The 23,499-nt window shown below is 36.5% G+C and overlaps 1 protein-coding gene across 1 annotated transcript in view; it reads right to left on the bottom strand.

The window, feature by feature from the left end:
* ARHGAP15 (Rho GTPase activating protein 15) overlaps window positions 1–23,499 on the bottom strand; it is a 324,795-nt gene that overhangs the window by 122,828 nt on the left and 178,468 nt on the right. Inside the window, exons 9-10 of the mRNA XM_080346977.1 lie at window positions 13,341–13,463; window positions 4,235–4,333 (exon numbers count right to left, since the gene is read on the bottom strand). Of these exons, the coding sequence (XP_080203103.1) occupies window positions 4,235–4,333; window positions 13,341–13,463 (222 nt within the window). The remainder of the gene's footprint in view (window positions 1–4,234; window positions 4,334–13,340; window positions 13,464–23,499) is intronic.

The following is a 23,499-nucleotide window of genomic DNA, read 5'->3' as shown; positions in this document are numbered from 1 at the left end:
ATCCTGTCAAACAAACGACAGCAAAAAAACATAACAGCTGCTAAGAAGTAAAGTTGAAAGATAAAGTTTTCTAAGCTAAGAACCTTCTCAGAAGTGGACTAAAGGTCTTTCTTAAATCTTTAAGCAAGGTTATGGATCCCAGGGTGGCTTTTAGGCATTGAATCAAATATGTAATTTTGTGTATCATTCCTGTCAGAGCATCCTGTGCTCCAAGAAAAGCAACAGAAAACAATGTCTGCAATGTCCAGTTCAGAATGGAAACGGTACCTGTAATCATCAGCTTTGCTGCCTGCAGTGTCATTTTTCAAGTCATTTAGGCTGATTTGAGAACACTAACTTGGATTTGGGAACGGAGGGAGAAAATGAAGGACATTTCAAAAGAGAGATGAAAGTTAAGTTATATTTCCCTGGAGCATTAGTACTGTATTTCTTTACAAAACCTAAACTACACTGGATACCCTCGATAGGTTTAGGATACTGACTGCTCGAGGTGTTCATTTACTCTGTCATTAGACACACAGAAAAATCATCATCCCCAGAAAAAAGTTTAGTATCAGACTGTTTTCACCCAGTACAACATTACTATGAGAAATACTGGATGGCATTTTGTTTAGGTAAAATGCAGACTGATATTTTTGGGTTTTTTAAGCATTTTACTCATGCCTTTTACATATTAAAAAAAAAGGGGGGGGGGGGGGGGGGCGGGGCAAAAATAGAGCCAGAACTTTTAAAGGGTCGTGGATAACAAAATAAATAGGTCACTCAAGAAATGACTGGAAATGATATCTGGCCTAGAAACACCAGAAATCTTGCATTGCATCTCACCCTTGGCAGGAGTGCAAAGCATGTGAGCTGGAGCACACGGGAGGATTGTCCCAGGCTTTCCCTGCTGCACCCCCAGCTCGGGGTCGGGGACACCTACCTGACACTTTTTGGGGACAAGAAGAATTATGGAAGACAGATTGAAGAAGGCGACTCATCAAATAGCACCAGAAAAGCCTGAGATGTATCCAAGATAGATGTTGATGACGAAGGAAAAGACTACATAGAAAAAATACTGAATAAATATGCTGTTCCATGAAAAAATTTCCCTCCAAGGCCCTGAAAAAGTAGAAAGAAATGCTAGAAATCTTTGAGTAGCCACTGTATTTGAATGGTACAGACTTATTCTCTTACCCTCATCAGATCATATCATATACGTGCAAGTTTTTTTTCTATTTAGGATATTGTATTGGATGCCAAGGGTGCAAATGCTCTTTGCCTAAATACCTTTGACTTCAGTGGCATGAGTCTGTATAGTTAAATACTCAGGACAAGAAGTTCATAAAAAAATATGAATTAATAAATAATAGAGGATGGATGAAGAAAAACCTGAGCTTTCATTTAAAAAAAAAAAAATTAAAAAGAATAAATTTATATGTGACTATTGTCTTACAAGTTTACAAGAATGGGCACATTTTTATGGACTATTAAACTCCACTACTGACCCTGCAAGATGGGTAAGTAAATGTAGAAAGACCTTCTGCTTCCCAGCCCTGTTTCAATAACTAGAAACACCCAAAAAAAGGCTGAAAAAATGGAATTCATTGTTGAACAAGTGCATCCTTGTTGGGGAGATAAATATGCATTATGGTATAAGAATTTTTAGACCAGTCCTTATAAAGCACCCCTGTCCTGCAACGGTGAATAAGCAAACAGTAGCCTAAGGGATAAATGACCAAAATCTGATCTAAGTTGCAGCAAAATAGCTTCAGAATAATTCCTTTGATTTCAATGTAGACATACATTTAAAAAATAGTGTAACTAAACAGGAAATCTTATCAATAGCTAATGACACCCTCTGCATTTTTAATCTGTGGGAGAATACTACTACAGTTGGCTACTGTATGTAACCTCATTTACACAGGAAAATGCACTAATTAATATGGTTTATTCAGATCACTGCTAGACTTTCTGTGTACAGTGATAATGTTTAAAGAAGAAAGAAAAACACATAGAATATCAATAGGTAAGTAAAAATTAAAAACATGAGCTGATAAATAAGAACACAACTGCTCAGAAAAGTATGCGTGTATTGTAACATTTAGGGTTAGTCTCCTAAGGTCTTTTTTTCCTAATAATCCTTTATCTTAAATGAAGCACGCAAGTAACATTTTGTTACAGTTACAGTATGTAGATGATATATTTTCTAAATAGGAGGAAAAAAAAACCCTCTCCTACAACAGCCAATATGCCAGCTGTACTGAGTATCTAGGCCATCTTACTAAGACTATGAAAGTAAACATACAGTTTTCATTAAATGTGCCTTTCCCATAATTGGTACGTAAGTATTTCCCATGACTCTGCAGTTGAGTATCTTGGCTGGAGGCATATCTGGCCATTAAGAGGAGGCCTTCAGATCTGTTGAGTCTCAGCCATGCTGGGAGACTTGGCACCTCCACATGCTGCTTCCTAATACCAACCCCAGCATAAAATGTCATCAGAAGCTTGCATAAACATTGGACTTAGCTTCACATAAATTACTGCTGTCCTGAGATAGTTTATGCCAGAACTTAGTAAAAACAACACTTTGGGTAAATAGAATGCGAGTAAATGCAAGCGTCTTAATCCAAGAAAACGATAACAGAAAACACTGTATATCAAATATAAACTCATAAATACAGTGATAAAATGAAATTTTTATCTTGTGCTGTATGATTAGCTTTTATTTACGTATGCGACTAACTAAAAGGGGTAGATTTCTCGAGTCATAGTAAGTTTGAAGGAAACAGAACAAAAATGCAATACTGCAAAGGATGAACTTCTCTGAAGAAACACTGATATTTTAATTTTCTCCTGTGAACTTTTCTCTCATAATCACACAGACAATAAACACTTGATTAGGTTTCTTGGATTTTTCTATTCAGTGCAGCAGTACAGAGACCTCAGGCCTCACTTCTCCTGGAGGAGTGGTCAAATACTACAAAACACGTATGAAATATGCAGTGCATCCTTTGGAGAACCTGTGCTAAGATTGTAACCAAACAGTCAATTGGATGTGTTCTGCATGGCATGGTATTTTTATAATCTAATCTCTGTCTTTCCTTTTCATGTTCTGAATTTCTCCTCACAATTCCTCCTCTGTTAATAGTCACTTCACACATTTCTCCCCTTTCTTTGCCTCTTTCTTTATCCAGCCTCAACCTTCCTCCAAAAAACCAATGCTACTATCTCCCCCTACCGAATTATCTCCAGTTTGTTAGTCTATGACTTCCTGCCAATCATTCTGGGAATAATAATATCCCAGTGCTCTCTTTGCTGTGAAATTAAAGTATGAATTTCCCAGAGTTTGAAACTCCAGGGTAGTTTTTATTGCACCTTTCTCTATAAAACCAGGTAACAAAGATGGAATTAAAATAGCTTTTTCCTTTGTGGTTAACGGTCTAAGTATCTTTTTATTTTTCATTGGTTCTCTTGTTCTGAGGCTCCAGTATATGGTAGTGACAATGGGTTCACCCAGCCTTATTCTGAAAATAAATTTTCTATCTTTTGCAAGATATATGTTTCCCCAGATCCCTGGAACAAGTTGTAAACTTGTAACAGATGGTGATGAAGCCTCACATTTTTATACAATACATTTTAAAATTCTGCATCTACCGCATGTACCTTCCAAAGAAAATGACCTTCAATGAGAGAAGATGCACTCTGAAGAAAGGAAGACAGGCAACAGTGTTAAGCTCATCTTTTTATACCATGAAAATTCTTATTAAATTAATCAAAACTTTTAATGAGGATGAATACTTATTCCAATATTCTTACAATACTTTGGCTTTTAAAAATAACTAAAAAATTAGACACCTGCACGTATTAAAAAAAAAAAAAAATGTTCACACTAGAATAATTTATTTTGGTTGAATACTATTCAGGACTTAGGAAAAAGTATTGGCATTACACTCACCAGAGACTTCAGAATGAGAGTTACTGACGTTTTATTGATGTTTAGCATTTGCTTACCCAGAGAAAGACTAAAACAACAACATGTCAAACAAAATGTAAGGAATAATCAGCATGAATTGGTACTATTAGTAAGAAAATGAAGATACAAAAGATACAGAATGGGATACAGTTCAGTCCATATTTATATTATATATTATAAATTGAACTGCCTGCGTATCCTGGCAGTTCAGAGTTACAAGATTAAAGTTCTGATTACTAATAGAAAAAATAAAATAATGTTAAATATTAAGGTACTCACCTCTTTTTTCAACAGCTTTTATACACAGTCTTACAAACTGGGGGACTGTAGATTTCTCATGCTCACAAACCAAGTGCAAATGGGAGCCAAAAATTTGATCTACATTTGGAAAAAAAAAGAGAGAAGAATACATTAAAGCACATTATTATCTCTCTTCTGAGCTTTCATATTAATTAAAAACTCAGGTATCGAAGATGGACAGACAAAGTTGGAAACAAATTTTTTGGAGTCCTAGTAGCTGTTAACTCCTGTCCCAAAATCAAACCTCTCAATATCCGCTGCTCCTGGCACTAAGGTTGGGCTCAACTTTAGTTTAGACCCTGAGCTTTCAAAGGCTTGGAAGCAGTGGTCTCTGGAGGTTGCTTGGACCTGCCATAAAAAAGTGAAGGCTATTCTAGAGATACTGCTCTGTACCTTGTTGAATCCCAAATCCTATGTGATATTATCTGTTGGCCCAAACTTGAAAGGTATATTGTTGGGCAACCTGTCTGTTCTGCAGATACAGAGTTCTGCTCTTGCCATATATCACCGTAGGGATGCAAGGGCTTCATTACTTTACATCATTACAACTTGGTACAATTTAATCTCATCTTTACAAGAGGTTTTCTTGGTCACTAAATGGCCCGTTAAAAAAATGGAATGTCCTAGTTGTGTTTTGACGAAGTTTTACACTAAGTTCAACTTGTCATTCGTGTTGTTTTTTTGATGAATAATCATTTAAGTAGATAATGCTACCTTTTAGTTTTTATGATTTTAAAGTTTTGAGCAACTTAGGATGTTGATCTTACAACATATTTGTATAAGCAAGTTAAACTCCTCAGATTACTAATTAGCTTCATTTCCACTTTATATGTTTGAGAATTTATGAAAGGAGCAATCAGTAATGGGGATGTTGTCAGTTAGAATCAAAATGAATCAAAGAGATGAAAGAAACTACTCAATAGGAGCCAGTTAAATGCTTAAACAATAGGAGTGTGCTACCATCATTTATCCAAAGAGACAGTCTCCATATAGCATTTCAACAGACTAGTACATTTTGGAACTTGGCACAAAAGCTTTCGAAATTTTTGCATACATAGCTGAGGGGTATTAGCACAAGCTCGGGCTCTGCGGAGCAAACCCAACAAGCACAGTGACATGCAGAACAGCAGGAGCTCCTGCTGTCCTCTACAGCTCCCATGACAATAAATATTTCCTCTATAGTCAGTCCCACCATGTTCCACCATAATTAGTTTGAAGGCTTCTTCCTCTAAGCAGTGCACCTTATTCTCCTTAACAGGCAAAGCTTCACTTTCCTATTGTTAATCTCTCACTAAGCTTAGATTTCAAGAGCAACACAATTGCCTTTCCTTTCCTAACACCCCAGAGTAGAGAACAATCAGGAAAACAAGATGGTGTGCATGGGATGGTTTGGGCTTCTTGATATGTATCAGGGAAGTTGAGGGTTGGACAAGATGACCTTTGAAGGTTACTTAAAACCCAAACTATTCTATGGTTCCAGCACCTCCCAGTGCATGTGATCTACATTCTGGCAGAGTACACCAAAGCCTGAATTTAAGTTAGTCGGAGTTTCGGCTGCAGAAGGAATGGAGGACCGGGTTCATAAAACTATGCTGAAGAAGATTGTGTGCATGTGTGGCATTAAGCATTAGCGAACAGTCTGTTACATGTTTTGGGGTTATGTTTCTGACAAAGCACAGTCTGGTTACATTTTCTTCATAAAACATTTATAGCTGCCTTCAGTGGTAATTATATATACAGAGATTTATGATTAAAATGTACTAGCACTTCCTCTTTTGACTTCTTAATTGTTTTTTAAAATTTTAGCAAAGACCTGTCAAATTCTTTGCATAATATGGAATGGTCTCCAATGTAAATTATGTTAAAAAGAAGCAAAAATGTATCTTATTTGGTGGACAAAGACACTTGTAAACACTTTTGGAAGCAAAACAGGCAAAGGATTGCGCTGTGTTTTGATGGTAACACACGAAAAATCGAACAAAATTAATGCATGGGTGTTCAGCAGCTTCTCTTCTCCCTTATAACCCCTTTATTACCAAATTCCAGGATTATTTTGCAGTTACTCTTTCAGTCCCCAGTATGAATGCAGAATACTTGGTGTTTTTAGAAGGAAATATTAAAAAGGCTGGAAACTATTACACACTTCTCACCTAGTCCATTACTTCTTCTCTGAGTGGAGATTCTGTATCTTCTCCAGCAAAATGTTTAACCTCATTTTTCTGTACCTTTCACTATATGTATATATTCACATCCTCTATCACACAGTTAAGCATTAAAACACCTCTTTAAAAAACAGGCACTCAGGATTTTTGTCTTGAATGGAAGGTGCAGCCAATCAGCATTAATTGTTGCTGAGCACCAAAAGAGATTAAAACAATGACACACAACAACTTTGGATTTTTTCCCCCCTCAAGAAATTTGTGAGTATTTATAAGAACATGATCTCATCCAAATACTCTGAATTCTGGGTACTCCTGAACCACAAACTCCGTGACTCTCTCTAGTCAATTGATTTCTTTGCTGGCTCTGTTTCTGTACAGAAAGATGGGAATGGCAGTGGCTGCGCTGCCATATTTACATTCTTACAGGTCACAGGGATGGTTGAGGCAAAATCAGCTAAGATTTGTTTGTGCACCTTTGTTGGTTTTCCTTCAAAAATAAGGAATTATAGGAATGGCAACTTCCTAACTTTTGTTAAGTGGATTCATGTATAAGATTAAAATATTATATTTTTATTCTTTTATAGGAATAAGTATATATATTTTAAAACTAGCCTAAGGGGAAACAATCCAGAAGATTTTTTCAAAAAATAAGAACTGCTCCCAAAGGGATAAAAGAAGCAAAAAAGCTTTTGTTTGATTTATTTGTGATAAGGCCCCTTCAAAACTTTGGTTTTTATGACATAAAAAAAAAAGATGTACACAACACTCCTAACCTCCTGTTATGACAGTTTATGTTTCCTATCCAGCTTATTTAACTCAAATGCCTGGGAAATAGACACGATTACCACCTTATGGAATGCTACTTAACTTTAAATGCTCCCCTCTGAATAGAAATCCACTTTATCTTCTCAGAGTTATTCCAGTTTCTCAGGAGTTATTTCCTCTATAGGCTCCTGAAATGCTCTTGTTTCATCATTTAAAAATTTAAACTAACAATTGTTCAGAAATATCTTTTATTAGAACAAAGGCAATTTCCCATACAGTGAATTCTGTTCACAAGAGCTTGTACAAAGGAGCTGCATACTATGCCCATATACAGCTTTAATCATTCACTCTTTCAGCTGTTATCAATTTAAAACCAATGAAACTCCCACACTGAGTCCATTTGAGCAGTCAATTTTAATATCTTGGGGCATCTGTAGTTATTCTGAATTGGCTGCAAAAGCAGAACTAACAAGTTAAGCTCTAACCATAAGTCTACATCAGGCTGGTAAACCATACATCAAACACAGACAGTTAGTCAATACTGTAGTATGAAAAACCAACAAGCATTTTTAAGAAGAGCAATATATTCATAATATGTTTGGTGGTATGGTTTACATTACACATCCCTGATATCTGTGCATTTAACTTTCTATTTAAGATGGTGGGGGGTGTGACAGCTTTGCACATGGATATAAAACGAGACACCAGAAGAGGAGGGAATGGACATTCGCAAGTTGTATAATGTAAAATGATGATTACAGCTGCAATGAATTGCTCCTTCTGGTGAGCTTCAAGTTTTCCCAGAGCCTGACAGAGCTCCTTTTTTTTTTGAGTAGCTCTCGCAGGCTGCAGCAAAGCCACTAATTCTGAGCTGCAGAAATCTAGTCTATGGGAGACAATACTTCTGGAAGAGAAACAATTAAAACAAAATCACTCAAGCCACATCCTCACTGAGAATGTCATTGTTTCACTGGTTTTGGTGTACAGGGATGAGATGTGGCCACACTTGGAAAGAACTCCTTCTTCAGTGTTTTTTATTAAAAAAACAGGGAAGGCTATGGCTCATCTGCCCATTTCTCAGGGAGAAGCTCACATTCTGACGTGCAGGGAGAAGGTATAATGGTGTAATGCCCAAGTTTTTAGAAACATGAATTATATCTACACAATTCAGTGCTTTCCAGGAGCAGAGTTAACTCTACTACAACTGGATTTGAGCTGCTGGATTACCAGATGCCTAAGTTGTTTGTTTTCTTTGCATCTGTTTGAATGTTGGGAGGGAAAAGGGGAAAAGAGAATGAAAAGCTGAAATAAAAGAGGAATGTACAGAGAGAAGAACAAAATAGTAGGCACCACAGGGATTAATTTTTTGCAGGGACAAGGGATGTGGTTGCAAAGGGCCATATTCTGGAAGGTGACTTCTACTTGCTCGTTCCGTAGCATCAGACATATTAAGTCAGACATTAAAATGATGCTGAACCCAGACTGGGGCTCCAAATAGTGCCATGATGCTTTTACAATAAGTGGGCCAGGTCCTCAGCTAACCAAAGTCAGGGAGACTGTCAGGGGAGCTCCTGTGATTTATGCGAGCTGGGAATCTTGCCAGTCCTTTTAACTTGGAGATTTACTATAGATCGTTGATCTGTGGTGGTCATCAATTAAAAAAAAAATTACATTTGTGAACAGTTACTATTAAGTGCCATATGAGCTACTAGATTTGTTTCATATTCTCAGAAAAATGGAAAATAGAGAGTACTGCAGACACTGGTCTCTTTTAAGAAATGATGGTGTTTTGCTGGGACAAGAGCTCATTTGAATTCAAAGAGAGCAAGTCTGCTGCGCTCCTCAAAGCATGCATCCAAAAAATGAGACATTTTAAAACTATCTGAATTATTTCTGACCATCATGTCAAAGGAAAAAAAAAATAAATTACTTTATCCAGTATTTGGCCATCCACAGGGTTTGGGAAACATACTTCCAGAAGTCCACATAGTGGTTAAAGAAAGAAAGAAATACCCTTGTGACTCACTGTCCCTGCAACTTGAAGGAAACAGTTCCTAACTTTCCCAAATTATTATGGGCACCAGATTACTTGCTAAATTCCTGCATAACCCAGAAGAATTACTGAGCACACCAAAGGTAGGTCTTAATCTACTCTTTTGGACTTCTCATGAATGTTACACTCGTTACATTGAACTGCTCCAAGGTCCATTGAGACATATGAGACAATAAAGACTTTTCCCTTGTCTAGAAAGAAAATGATTGGTGATCTCTATGCTGCTATCTGCACAACCACCAACATATGCTGAGCCCTGTTCTATAGGCTATCAAGCCAAATCACAGCTAGTTCCTTTCACTAGCAATTGAGTGGCTTTTATTTTCGTCTTGAAAAAGTTGTAACCATTCCAATTTTTATGCTGTTCTGGGTTTTGCCTTGACTTAAGAAATGAATTCAATGAATTTATTGAAGTTCCTTTGGTGTCTATCTTTTGGGGGAGAAAAAAAAAAATAAAACAAAAAACACCCCAACTCCCCTCCCCAAAAAAGCAGATTAATTTCTTGCCAGCTGCATAGCATTTTCCTTATTTCCCACAGTGTCATTTATGTTAAGTTGTTACTCATGCTTTTTTACCATTTACTGAAAGTGTATTTTGTGACAGTCTATTGCCAAAACAACCACCAGAGCTTTAAAATCACAGTTTCACAGAAATATTTTTTGTGTGTGTGTGGACTAGAAAGGCTCAGAAATCAGGAGGTTAGCAGGCCAATATCAAGTTGAAGGTTGGCAATTCGTTTTGGGTAATATTAAATCATGACAAAGCTCAAACATGAAGATCAAAGTTCAATTAAAGACTATAAAGTAGTTTTAAAAGGGAAGATTTATATATTATTTTTCTAGCATATTAGTGCAGATTCTGTAAATTCTGAGAATATTTCAGTCCCAAGGAACTGAGGACCCCCTGCCCCAGCATATAAATTTCAACATAGTTATTCTCGAAATAACACTGTTAATATGGCAGACATGGAACACGCCTCTTATTTACTGTTTCTAGGTTTGCACGGATGTTTATGTGGATATATATGAATATAAGCATGCATATAGATGTATACATGTTACGCAAAGATACTGTATTACTTGTTGTCTCAAGAACTACTCAAAATGCTTTCAGATCGAAGAAGTATGAGTGAGATGGAATGAGAAGGACTGATGATCTTCATTAGAATTCTCGCTGGAGAATAACAATCCCCAGCCCATGGCAGTGAATGGAGCCAACGTGCTGTTCCCATTCTGGCTTCTTCTACGCAAAGGACTAGAAAGCAAATGGGACAGCCATGACAAAAATAACTTTTTGTCACGTAAAGTGTTGGTGTGTCTTCATTTCAGATTAACGTGCAACTCACATTTACACTTTGGTCTGCTACATTCCCTTGTCTGATTATCGTCCTCCTATTTCTCAGTCTTCCCATTTGTTAATTGCTTTATTTACTACATAGATATTTGCTACATCCTACATAAGCAAAGTTTGGTTAAGAGTTAAACGACAATCACATAATTTCTAGATTTTCCGATAACAATGTTGGCAGAACAAAGTACCCCAGGAGATCAAACTGCTGTTTAATTTTGAAGCCTCTATTCCCAAATTTGGTTAATGTGGAGAAATGTGTCAAGTCTTCTGGCCAAGTGTGTACACATCAGTGACTAACAGAGCACAGAACTGTGTTTAAGTGAACTTACCACCTTAAAATGTATTTACTCATGACTATAATTTATGTGTTAAATTTATTGGAGTTTTGGTTCCAATGTGACATACAATGTAAAAAATCAATATACATTTGAGAGCTTTATAGTGCCCCTGGCAAATATGAATAGCACTTGATGAAAAGTGAAGGTTTTCACAGCACCTACAGTGCCACTGCATTGGAGTAATTAACACCACACGCTTCACAGATATTTACATCAATTCTTCACTAGCACACAGAGCAGCTCTTTGTCAGAAATTTGGTACTGAGATGTCCTGCAAGGCTTTAGACACACTTTTATTACGAGCCCCTATTTTAAGGGATTTACAGTTCTGACAGAAGTATTTCCCTCTGGGATAAAAGTTAGTATGTATGTTCTCAGAGCCGGAGGAATTTTTTCTTGTAAAAATTGGTTAACATTTTTTCCCTTAAGAAATGAGCAAATAAATAGTTTTGAGAGGTTTCTGCAACCATTTAAGTCACCTTTAGAAAAATAAATAGATGCATCTTATAATACAAAATTTGGCAAGCTTTGCATTTTTAATCTGGATGGTTGCATTTTGTGATTTAAAAATATTCTAATGTGAGCCTAAAAATTAACATTTAAAAGTGGTCTCTGCATAAGCAGTGCAACTGCATTTTCATATCATTTTAACAGATTAAGGGATAAACTCTGGTGAAGACAATGAAGGAACCTTATCGAATAAGCATTTCATATAGACTTACCGTAGATTGGAATTAAGCTGTGCTAACGAATCCTGCCTCATTTGCATGGCCAAAACCTAATCCTAATGAAACTTCATGGTAGATAACTAACATGTTTTCTTCATGGTAACATTAGTTTGGCAATAAAACCGTGCTGGGTACCAGTTCTGAATTACTCTGTCACAAATCATGCATCTTCGTTATCCATGGAAGACTACCCCAGGTAGAACCAAGCTATGTTTATGAATCAAGACTTTAACGCAACTGTAGCCAAAACCAAATGCATCTGGCTTTCCTAGAGAGATATATTAGGGGATGGGTTTGAATTATGCTAATGAACCTGGATTTGTTAGCAGGGATCACTTCTGATCCCTGTGTAACACCACAGGAGATTCATCAGCCACACTTTATTAAACTAAAAAATAACCCCTTAAATCCAGAAATTAAAAGGCTATAAATTACTACTCTATTACTGTAATAACTGAAACAAACTAATATGATGCATTCAAATCCCACCCTCAACCCACAGAGTACTTCAAAGAGGTAAAACCCTCCAATATATTGAAATCAGGTACTATGTACAGGGACAGATCCTGAAAGTTTTGTGAGTGTGTGCACACCTCACACGCATATATTTACATATAAACGACATTTTTTAAAGTCTCTGTGACAGTTAGAAGCAGAAGCCCATCACTAAGGCTCGGGATTTAATGTAATTAAGACTTCCTTACAGTAAGCAACATGGCACTGAACATTTCTGCATCTATCTAAAACGTAAGAACTTAATTCATAAAATCTTCTCCCTCTCTCTAGACACAGGCCCAGTTGGTGTTTAACTCTAGTGGTTACTTTGGCTTTTGCTGGCTGGGGTCAGTCTCTTGGCTTGGGACAGACAAGTTTAATACACACTAGCAACACCCCTTGCCATTTTTGACACACCACTGGAAAACTCACATGCCAGCGACTGACAGGGGATGCTGGAAAAATGCCTCTTTCTAGTCCATTTGCATGTGCAGTTGTGGGTTTCACACATAATAATTTGGCGGTGTGTAAATTTTTAAAGCATTATTCCAGACAATATTTGAAAACATGGCTTTGTTTGATTATTAGTGGTCAGAACTCTACTGCGTTTAAGTTAACTACCAGCTTCTATAGCAAAACTCCTTTGATAAACTTACAAATATGTTTTATCTAAGAAACAGATTTTTAAGGATATGTGAAAGTGATGGCTGACCAAGTTAGAAAGAAATTGGGGTAGGAAAAAATCACAGATTCAAAGCATTCATTATTCACTGGCATGTATTTTAAATTGTTAAAAATATTTTGTTGGCAAGTTAGAAAAATAATGAGAGAAGACAGCAGAAAGTATTCCAGTCTACCCTAGAAAACAAATTAGTCAGCACATCATCTGAAGTTCTTATTTTGGATTCTAAAATATAAAACGATATCAACATCCTTTTCTTAAAAAGAAATGGAGATGTGCAGCAAGTTGATTTGCAACATGCATTGTGAGTGCCTGTGTTAAATGGAGAAAAATTGAAGCTGTAGTCAGATAGCACAGAGATAGATGTAACCATACATTGAGTTTTTCCTTACACTTCAGCAGTGTGAGATACACCAAGAAAACCACATCTAAGAAGTATTTGTCCAATTTCATTTAACTGAGAAAGAAAAATTAATTTTGACCCCAAAAAGATACATAAGACCGAACACACCTTTAATAATTCCCTTTTCTTGCAATGTTTTCAAGGAAGGTCTTCGGGAGATGAACTTCTTTAATCTGCTTTTAACTCGGCTTCTGTCATTTGTGTCAGAGGCACTGTAGTTCAATCTGAAAACTAAAGGAAATCAAAAGAAAAAGCTTCAGTGAAATGATATTTTTAAACTAATAGTATTTTGCTCAGATATCTTTAGAAAATAATGGCTATAGCTACCCTAGTAAAATCATGTGGTAGGTCAGCAATGTAGCTGGCTGGATAGTACAAAACATCTGATTGATACTTCTGTGAATAAACATGATGAGTTCACTCTGCTGGTTATTCACAGAGTTGTATTATTTATTGCCCATAAGTATCTGGATGGTGACCAGTTTACTCATGAAATGTTCACGAATCCCACAAGTTTCACACGGATGATTTTTCAACTAAAACTCCGGACTCCAAGTGTGTTATGCACTATTAGCCATACACTATGTGTTATGAGAAAGGATGGATGGTTACACCACTAGTGAAGGACTGAATTCTCTTGCCAAGATGGATTAAGCGTTATATATATATTTAATGCAGTTATAGAAAACATGGCTACATGCCATGAAATGTGTGCAAGATGCATTAATTTATGGAAAGAAAAGTATTCCCGTCCTAATGATTGTATTTATTATATTTAGGCATTTACCAAACTGAGAAATGTTTTGAGCTCGATTTATTCCTCCTCTATGTCAAAAAGACATAGAACCCAGCTGCAGAAAATCCCCTGGAGGAAGTTTCAAAGGCATAAATTTAACTTTTTATCTGCTGAGGTGCTTACAGGGCACCACCATAGCTATCAAAAAAAGCAGTTTTAGTAGGAAGGAGAAACTCAGCACTCCAGGCTGGGTGTTACAGAAGCAGCAATAGTGCCATGAATAGACTTTCTCCAAAGGTTTCCCTTAACACGCTGATTTTTAAAGTTTAGTAACAAATCACCTGAGCCTCACCACCTTTGAATAACCCTTATCTTGTGTGCTGGGTGGTCTCACCCTGCCAGTTCCCCCAAAATGCTGAGCAGGAAAATGGGACATACAGAGCTGTACCGATCTCCCTATCCAGACTGAATGTCCCCTGTAATACAGTGATCTTTATACAGGGAAGCCAAGGGGAGTGAGATAGAGCAAAAATAAAATGATCATGAATATAATTGGGCTATTCTGTAGCAAGAAGTTTTGCATAGGTTATAAACAGCATCAGAATATTTAAAGGTGCACAATTATAAAACAATGGCAAGCTAAAATAACTGGTTAAGCAACAGTAACAACCCTACAATATCGTGGTTTACATTACAAATCGGATTTTAACAGCCAAACTTATAAAATGGTTTAGGCTTTGCTGTTGTCAAGGGAGAAAAACTTGCCAAATTGTTCATTTTAAGTAAATAGAACATAGCCAATTAAGGAAAGCAATATTTAAACACATGCCTATGATGATCAGAGCATAGCTTGCTTCTGATTTCACTACTGATTTTAACAGAAGAGTGCTCCATTTTCCCACAGCACTAAAATGACCCCACACATACTTCCACAAATTAGTAATCACACAGGACACATAAAGGGACACTTTACTGGAAAATACACAGCTTGGTACAATAATCCATCACTTATGAAAAATAAAATTCACATTTTTTAATGGTAACATTCTTGGAGTGATGTATCATAGAATATAAAGATTAGCATTCAATTGATGGTTGGTGCTTTTTTAACATTATAGTGGAGGACTTTTTGTTCAAAATTGAGCAATCCTTGGCAGGGACAAGCTAAAATTCCAAGTGACTCGGCTGTGCTATAAAAAGAACAACAAATGGATGTTTCTAATTCTGCATCTTAATGGTACTTTGAAATAGTGAAGTGAATTGTATTTAGTTTGAGGACTCTCTTCTTGCTTGGGGTCATTTTGTCCATAGCAATTCATATTTTGGTGTGGGTTTCTTTGTGACTTAAAGTGAAGATCCCCAGTGCAAATGATGCAGGAGTGAAAATGTCTTAAGTCACTTCAGATGTCTGCCACATTCCCCATTCTGCGGGACTCTGGAGCATTTTATGCCCATGTGAACTACATGCTTAGCTCTGAGTATACACCACATTGGTTAAGATATTTTAACTGAAGTGAATGTGGTTGTACTGTGAATGGCAGGACATGGGATCTATGACTTGACAGGTATGGTAAAGATCCCTCTGTTTAGAAAGATGCATTAACCTAGCTGGATGTGTTCTAGCTGAAACAGCAATTACGGTGTTAAAACTACATCTAGAGGTAGGAATAATTACTGTAATGGATCCTTTCTATGTTCCATGTTGAACTGTATAGCCCATAGTTAGAAACAGCAGCAAAGCTAATTTTGATTGAATTACTTATTCTATTAAACATGTGTGAGTCACCAGGAGGAAACTTCAAGCCTTCCAGAAATTCAGGGGTTTAAATAGTATGTTCCAAAACCAAGTTTAGCCAGAAATATTCTTGTTGGGATCTCATTTAGAAATTATCCTTCTCTTGCCAAACCATTCTTCTCGCGATATACCCACATTAAAATGACTTTGATATTATATTTGGAAATACAAAGAGGATCAAATATTATTTCCGAGAGATAAAAACAAACAAACAAGCAAACAAACAAACCAGTTTTAAACTCAAAAAACCAATACATTTGTTTTGGAGTACCTTCCTTTTTAAATTTCAGATTCTGGATTTGGCCAGAAGAATTCTCCATGAAAAAGAGCTGGCATATGTCAAGCAACATAAAAAGGTGGAAAGCAGTTCCCATACAGAACTAAAATAAGATAATTAAGGATCTAAGTTTAAAATAATAGGAAATAAATCTACTGTTTATTCTACTGTATGTACCCTGGCATAAACTATACAGGTGTGCCATTTGATTCATTGTATTCTAGCCTTAATATTCCTAATAACACATAAAAACCAGGACTATCATGCAAAAACACAAAATAAAGTCTTTACAAGGGCTTTTACACAAGAAAACAGGTGAAAGGGAAGAATTACTGCATCACCCCCGAGTCACACAGTTCTGCAGAAACAGCACCATCAGAATCAATGGAATTTTGAGATGTACAGGTGAAGAACTGCTTGCTATAATTTAATGCAGTAAATTGCGTCGATGGTGCAATGACAGTAAATATATCATAATTTCAGCAGGATTAAGCAGTGGCTAACAGATTTGCAAAAGGAAGTTACAAAAGCCTTTCTGCAGGGTTTTGGCAAGGCCACAACTAAAGGAACCAGGAAAGGCTCTAATCTTTTCAGGGCAAGGATCAAAATTCTTATGTGGTTACTTTCTGTGAATTTAGTAGAGAAACTAAAGCACAATTCATATACCTAGACAATATATTTCTAGCCAACTGTTTTTCCTGGGTGTGATGTTCTGGGCCGAGCCTGAATGATTCAGAAAGTAAAATATTTTAATATGTACTAAACAGCCCCATATTTTATTGGCAAGGTTTTGTAACTCCATATAACATGATCTTACATTCCTTCCGATGACTTTTATTTCAGTCTTAATTTACAAAACATTTCTACATAATCCCAAGGGTTTACCTATGATTAATTCCTGCCAGGTACAGTATATCTGAACACTTCTAACATGTTGAAAGCATTGGTTTTTGAAGAACTATCCATTAATGACTTTCTGAACTGTGACAATGGATATTGACAGTGCTTGTCAGACTAAAGCACTATTGATTGCCTCACATCATGTGTATAGCAAAACCAATTTCTTCCAAGTACCTCTTCCTAACTGAAATACATTATTATGGTGCCTATCTGTTTATTATAACACACAAAATTATTATATGTAATTCATTTGCATGGAAAGGGCTCATATAGAATGAAGAGCAGCAGTGGGAGTGGAAAAGGCATTAAGAGATTCAAATAGTTTTAGATTAGTACCTTCACTTCCATTAGCCTTGTTCTGCAGGAATAAAACCCCACAAGTCATCTGGACCATGTGAAATTTTTTTTAATACTCTTCAGGACTTCCAAATTCTTGGGAAGTTCTTAGAAACTGAGATGGATTGTAGTATATTGATAACATCTGTAAACTGAGATTTACTAATTCTTTTCACAAGGAACACTAAAAGGGATAAGCTTGATCATTCAAAATACAGAATACAGTGATCACAATCCTAGATGCAACTTTCTTAAAATACAAATGGGCTAACTGTGGTCTCTAATTGTCTTAAATTAATCATTTTATTAAGTGCTTTACAGACTCTTATCCAGAGTCCTAAGCAGCATCTTGCAAGACTGAATCAAAGCTGAGATGGCAAAAGGGGAGGTAGAAGTAGGTCTCTATGACTTTGGCTAATGAAAGTACCAGTCTGACAGCAGAACTATCACATATGTTTGAAAATATTAATTTAAAGGAATTCATTAGTTAACTAATTAATTTCAAGTAATGGGAATGCTTAATTGCTGGTTGTCTCATCCTTCTGAAGAAATATATCTTATCAAGCAGAGGCGTATGATTATGCCTGCATTCCAGGCAATACTAATTTAAAAATATACAATGACTCATGACTAAGTTTTATTAGATTTCATTGGAACTCAAAATTCAACATGTCTTCAGACTCTTTTGGGCCTGTAGCAGATGTGAAAGTACTGCTAGTCCTTTAACGACTTTTCTTAGGAGAAGAATGCATTATTGCCTGTATAACTGATCATTTTTTCAGTCAGCACTGAAATTTTGAGGGTGCCGAACCAAGTCCCTACATCCTTCCTTCCCTTTGTGATAGTCTGAGATGGAGTCAATACAGTCTGCTTACTAAGGATAAACAACTCACTTCACCTTCTTTATTGAGCTAAAGACTTTTGTCAGTCATCCTATTTCATCCCTGAGTGTAATTCCTGGGCAGGTCTCTTGAGTTATCTCCACACCATAATTACAATATCTTTTTTGTAAAAGAGTCAAATGAGAGGCTGATACATGATCTGCTTAGAAGCGCTAAACAAATGATCTGTGGGTAAAATGCAGGAATCAGGCATTACCCCTAATCCCTATGTTTATGATAAGCTTTAAAATTACAGGTTTTATGACTACAGAGCATAGACCCAAGAACTGCAGCATCAGGCGACAGAATGGGCATCGCCGGCCAGGAGATGCTAGGAAGATTTGGTTTGCATGGGCACAAAAGGACCTGAAGTCAATCAGGTTTATGGGTTTAGAACAGATATTTGCAAATACATCTGCATTTGCAAATGTTTATGAAGCAAGCTCAGAAATAAACAATAGGAAAAAGAAAATAGCGATTATATAGCTCAAATAATTTTTCTGTAATATGACAGCCTAACAACTTAAGTGCTCAGTAGTGTCATTACACTTTGTGAAATTTGTGTGCATTAGCAGTAAAGATTCAATAAAATGACTATATAATTCATATTTTGCATCATGCTCTGATACATATAAATTTTTTAAAAAAATTTGTCCTCCATTAATAATAACTGGAAATAAATGAATAGTGTGCTAAATATCACTACACGCTTACATTGTGAAACAAACTGGCAATCCCCACATGGCTTTTCTTAATGGCATTTCTTCTGCAGATATTTAGAAAAGTAATATTTCTCAGTATGCATTTGATTTATAAAGGAAGATCATGCCAAACTAACCTGATGTCTTTCTTTAATAAAATAAATAGGGTGGGTTTTTTTAGAAAAGGAAAATGCAATAGACTAGACTTCATTTGTGCATTTAATATGGTGCCAAATGGGAAATAATTAGTTAAACTAGAGAAGATGGAGAGAATTGAAACAATAACTGTGAAGTGACTAAATAAGGTATTAAAATGAGGTTTGTTGAAAGGAGAACTACTATATTGAAAGAAAGTTACCAGTGCAAGTCCTTAAATATTCTTGGAACTGATCTTTGTGTTTTCATTAATGACTTCAACAGAAAAAGTATGAACATTCAAAAAATGTTGGTGACTCAAGACTGGGAAGCATCATCAGTTCAGACAAGAATCAGGATATCAGACAAAATCTTAGTGACTTTGAGAATGAATACTGGAGGAACCAGATTAGAACTAATGCTGCCCAATGCATGGTTAGAGATGGATTAATACAAAATATTTATCTTATGAGTATCGACCTTGGACACTTGTGTGTGAGGTGGAAATTTGTTCCAGAAAAGGTGCAGACGGTGGCCATGAGAAGTACCAGGAGAATGGGGCTGCGGAGCTTTCCAAAGCAGATGGGGAGCTTGGCATGTTCGGCCACCTAGAAAAAGGCTGAGAAAGGCTGTGATTGTTCTCTACGAATTTGCTGATGGGGTTGGGAAAAGGAGCAGCAGATGAGAAGAGGACAGCAGGGAGGGAGAAGAGCTGTTTAAACTGAAGAACAATGTTGGCACAAGAATAAATGCGTATAAACTGGCCATAATACGAAGTTCTAAAACACCCTTTCAAAGAAGTCATGGTGGCAAATAAAACTAAAAGAATTTAAGATGAAGCTTAATAAATTTAAGAAAAAGGACACAGAACACTGTACCTTGTCACAGGAGGGACTGGACTAGATCACCCAGGACACGCCAAGGCTTTCTTTCCACAATATTTTGGGGTATTGTCACAATATTAGAAATGCTATTATACACACTTAACTTGAATATAAAAAACCACAATGCCAGAAATCAATGAGTTCTGATTTATTCATACAGTATGACCAGTTTATGTTCATCTAATGTAAAACATGTGGGGCTTGGAGGAAATCTGCTGCAGTACACAAAGTCAGGCTGTTCAGGCTCAAGGAACAGAGAGCACAGCGCGCTTGGGAAGGGGAAACTGGTCTCTCCAAGCTCATGTCAAGGATTAGGACTCTTGACCCAGTTTCTCTGCATGAAGTAACTGCAGTTCTTTATGGCCTTCATCCCCCCTGAAATGAGGAGGGCAATTTTGTATGAACTCACATCACCAGATCTTGAGCCTCTCTCAGTAGCTGCTTCTTGTAAATTTTCAGGTAAAGAGTGACCTAATTACAGATGAATATGGGCAAAAGGCAGACGCATGATGGAGATGCTTTTTGCATTTGATGTACTTCCCTGCTTTAGAGAAGGTTGTTAAAATCCCCAGGAAAATGCTGAATAACTTGGATGGTGTAACAAATAGGAGTTGAAGAGTGGTACTGGCCCTTCACCACCTGGGTGACTCAGTGCTGTTCTGTGCCAGTCTCATCTCACTCATATAAAACATGGCAGTTATTGAGGAAAAAAATAGCAATATTTGAATTAATGACTTTAGAAGTTAACATATATAATATAAAAATACTATTTAAGCAGACTTCCCAAAAGAAAACAAACACACAAAGAGATAGAGAAAGGAACTGAAGATGATTTCCAGATCACATTGAACAAGTAATGTACAACAAGCAGCTCATTCAGGGTTTTTTAGAATATGGAGCTCTGCTTGTTTTCTTCTGTTGTGGAATATATGCCAATAACTTTCAAGTCTTTATGCTTGCCTCCTGACTTAGCCTAAAAAATCTTTTTCAACCTTTTGCAAATAATACAAATAGTCATCACATATAATAAACTGTCAGGCAGAACAGGACAGAAAAATTATATGGTTTCTTTTTCTATCAGGAGCACCAGATAGACCTGAGTGGCTGGGTACTGCCAGCCATGTGTGCACTTTTAACTTCTAAACCTACATAACCTGCCTAAACCTGCCTTATGCTTTAGAAAACAAACTAATTATCTGTGGAGAACAAGGGAGACTTGGCATTGCTGTATTTATATCACCCTTGTTAAGAATCATACAAATGATTCATATATTTAAATTTAGACACATGCTTGGATACTTTGTTGAATCTTTTATTCAGATCTGATCTTATGGGACCTTTCCAGAAAGAGTATAATACCAAAGAATTTTCTTTTTTATTGAAACTCTTATCAATTATATTTTTTACTTCTGAATTTAAAAGTAAATTATTTTAAAATTTAATTATATTTCCATTGCACTCACCCTCCAATTATGTTCATAACCTTATGGTTTTGACCCATGATGAACTTCTAATGCTTCTCATACAATAAAGAGTAAAATTAATTCATAGCTCATAAGTTATGAAAACCAACATATTAAAGTTGTTTATTGCCAATGAGAAATGGTAGTGACATTCATCTGTATTGTTTCAAACCACTAGTTCCACTATATTTTTCTCTTTTAATACAGCAAGCTTAGTACTTTCCAGTGAATGTAGATGTGATATTTTGTGAATAATGACATACTGATTATCTTTAAAGTAATCAACAAATATCTAACCAAAGTCTTGAAATCCATTTGCTGTACTATGTTTCTATGTCAAATATCAAATTACTTCCACCTCAATTAAATCATTGGATTAAGAATAACTGAACAAGACATCACCCATGAGTTCATTTTTAAAAAGAATAAGTAGATAGATTTCAGAAATTTTTTGACTTGTTACCTTAAGAGAAAATTCTGGTAAGAATCTCCAACATCTATATTAACATTAACATAAACCTTAGACCAGGGGTGTCAAACTTATTTTCACTGGGGCGGGGGGGAGAGGGACATCAGCTTCGCAGTTGGCTTCAAAGGGCCAGATGTAATTTTAGGACTGTATAAATGTAGGAGTAGTTTCATTGTAGGAGTAGTTACATTTATACAGTTTATGAGTTTGACACCCCTGCCTTAGTCAAAGTGACCTTTATTGCCATCAACTTCATTTTATATTTCTATAGAAGTTATTTCTGTTTGTTAAAACACTAATGATTTTCAAACTTTTCAGCAGTTACAGCTCTTTGCTTACAAAGCAGCACCAGGAAAGGTGCTTTGGGATTTGCATATACATACATAAAGACATATACATAATACATAATACATATACAAATATACATAAAGACACAAAGCAGAACAAGTGAAAGCTACAACTTTTTTGTGAGCCTACCCAATGGTGGCTGTCAGTGGGAAATGGTGCCTTGTAAGATACGCCATGGGTCAACCTCTTTCTTGGGCTGAGACAGTGTAATTACAGTAGAAAACAGGAAAGCTCAGAATGAAGCTTTGGGTATATTTAGCCATGTATTATATTTATCTTGCAAATTTGACCACTTACCTGAAAGCTCTGATTCCAATGTGTTTAAGTAAGATGTGGGCTTTGTTAGCATTGATTTTGACAGTATTTGTTCTTCTAATAAAGATCAGGTCATACAGTTCAGCTGTGTAATGGCAAATAGAAACCACGTTGCCCCCTCCCTTCCTTGTGCTACTGATTGCAGCTTTGGCCAAGGCAGTCTGAAAAAAACAGCACCCACCCACTCTCCTTATGATCTGATGGTGGCTCCTTCTCACCACACAAGCAGCATGAGAGTAAGATCTGGGTCAGTTGAGTTAAGACATGAGTCCAAAGAGGACACACAGATGTGTTCAGTTGAAAGCATGAGTAACTGGGACCCCAAAAATGAGCATGTTCTACACTGCTAGTGCAAAACGTTTGCTGCAGAAGTAGCTGGGACCCGAAGTCCACCCATCCCTTACATAGGGGCTTGAAGGGGGAGACCTCCAGAGATACTGCAGGGCGTGCGGTGACACCTAATGCTTCATCCCATCTCCAGAACAGCTGCACTGGAACAAGCTGCCTGAGCAGGCAAATAATCACTATATATCATGATCTTTTTCCTGAAATAAAATCAAGCCATCACGACAATGTTGAGACACTTCAATCATCTCCATGTGGGGTTTGCATGGGTGCACTGACATAGTGTTTGACCAGCCGTAGTTAAAATTCAGACAAAATGTTAAAAAGCTACAATAGAAGACTATTTTAGTTTAAAAGTTCCAGCTGACAAACTGCACAGGGGCTTAACCTACTTTAGAACATATTTAATAGCATAATTTAGTCTCTAAAAAGAAAAGCAAAATAACTAATGATGGACAAATTTAGAGGTCAAATCTAGTTCAGATAAACATTCAAAAGTTCAGATGTTTAACCAAACCTTATCTTGTCCATGAAAAGCCTCAACTGAACAGCCCTATCAAATATAAGCAAAGCACAGAAGGAAAACTATTATCAGGAACCAGCACCTTATTGCAGCACTCACGTGTTAAGCAGTTAAGCATCAAAGCAAAAGCAAAACATTGTCAGAAAACTGCTTAGTGGA

Source organism: Nesoenas mayeri, assembly GCF_963082525.1.
Source record: "Nesoenas mayeri genome assembly, chromosome: 6".
Lineage (NCBI taxonomy): Eukaryota > Metazoa > Chordata > Aves > Columbiformes > Columbidae > Nesoenas > Nesoenas mayeri.
Note: the sequence above shows the minus strand (reverse complement) of the source record. Positions and strands in the feature narration are given on the sequence as shown.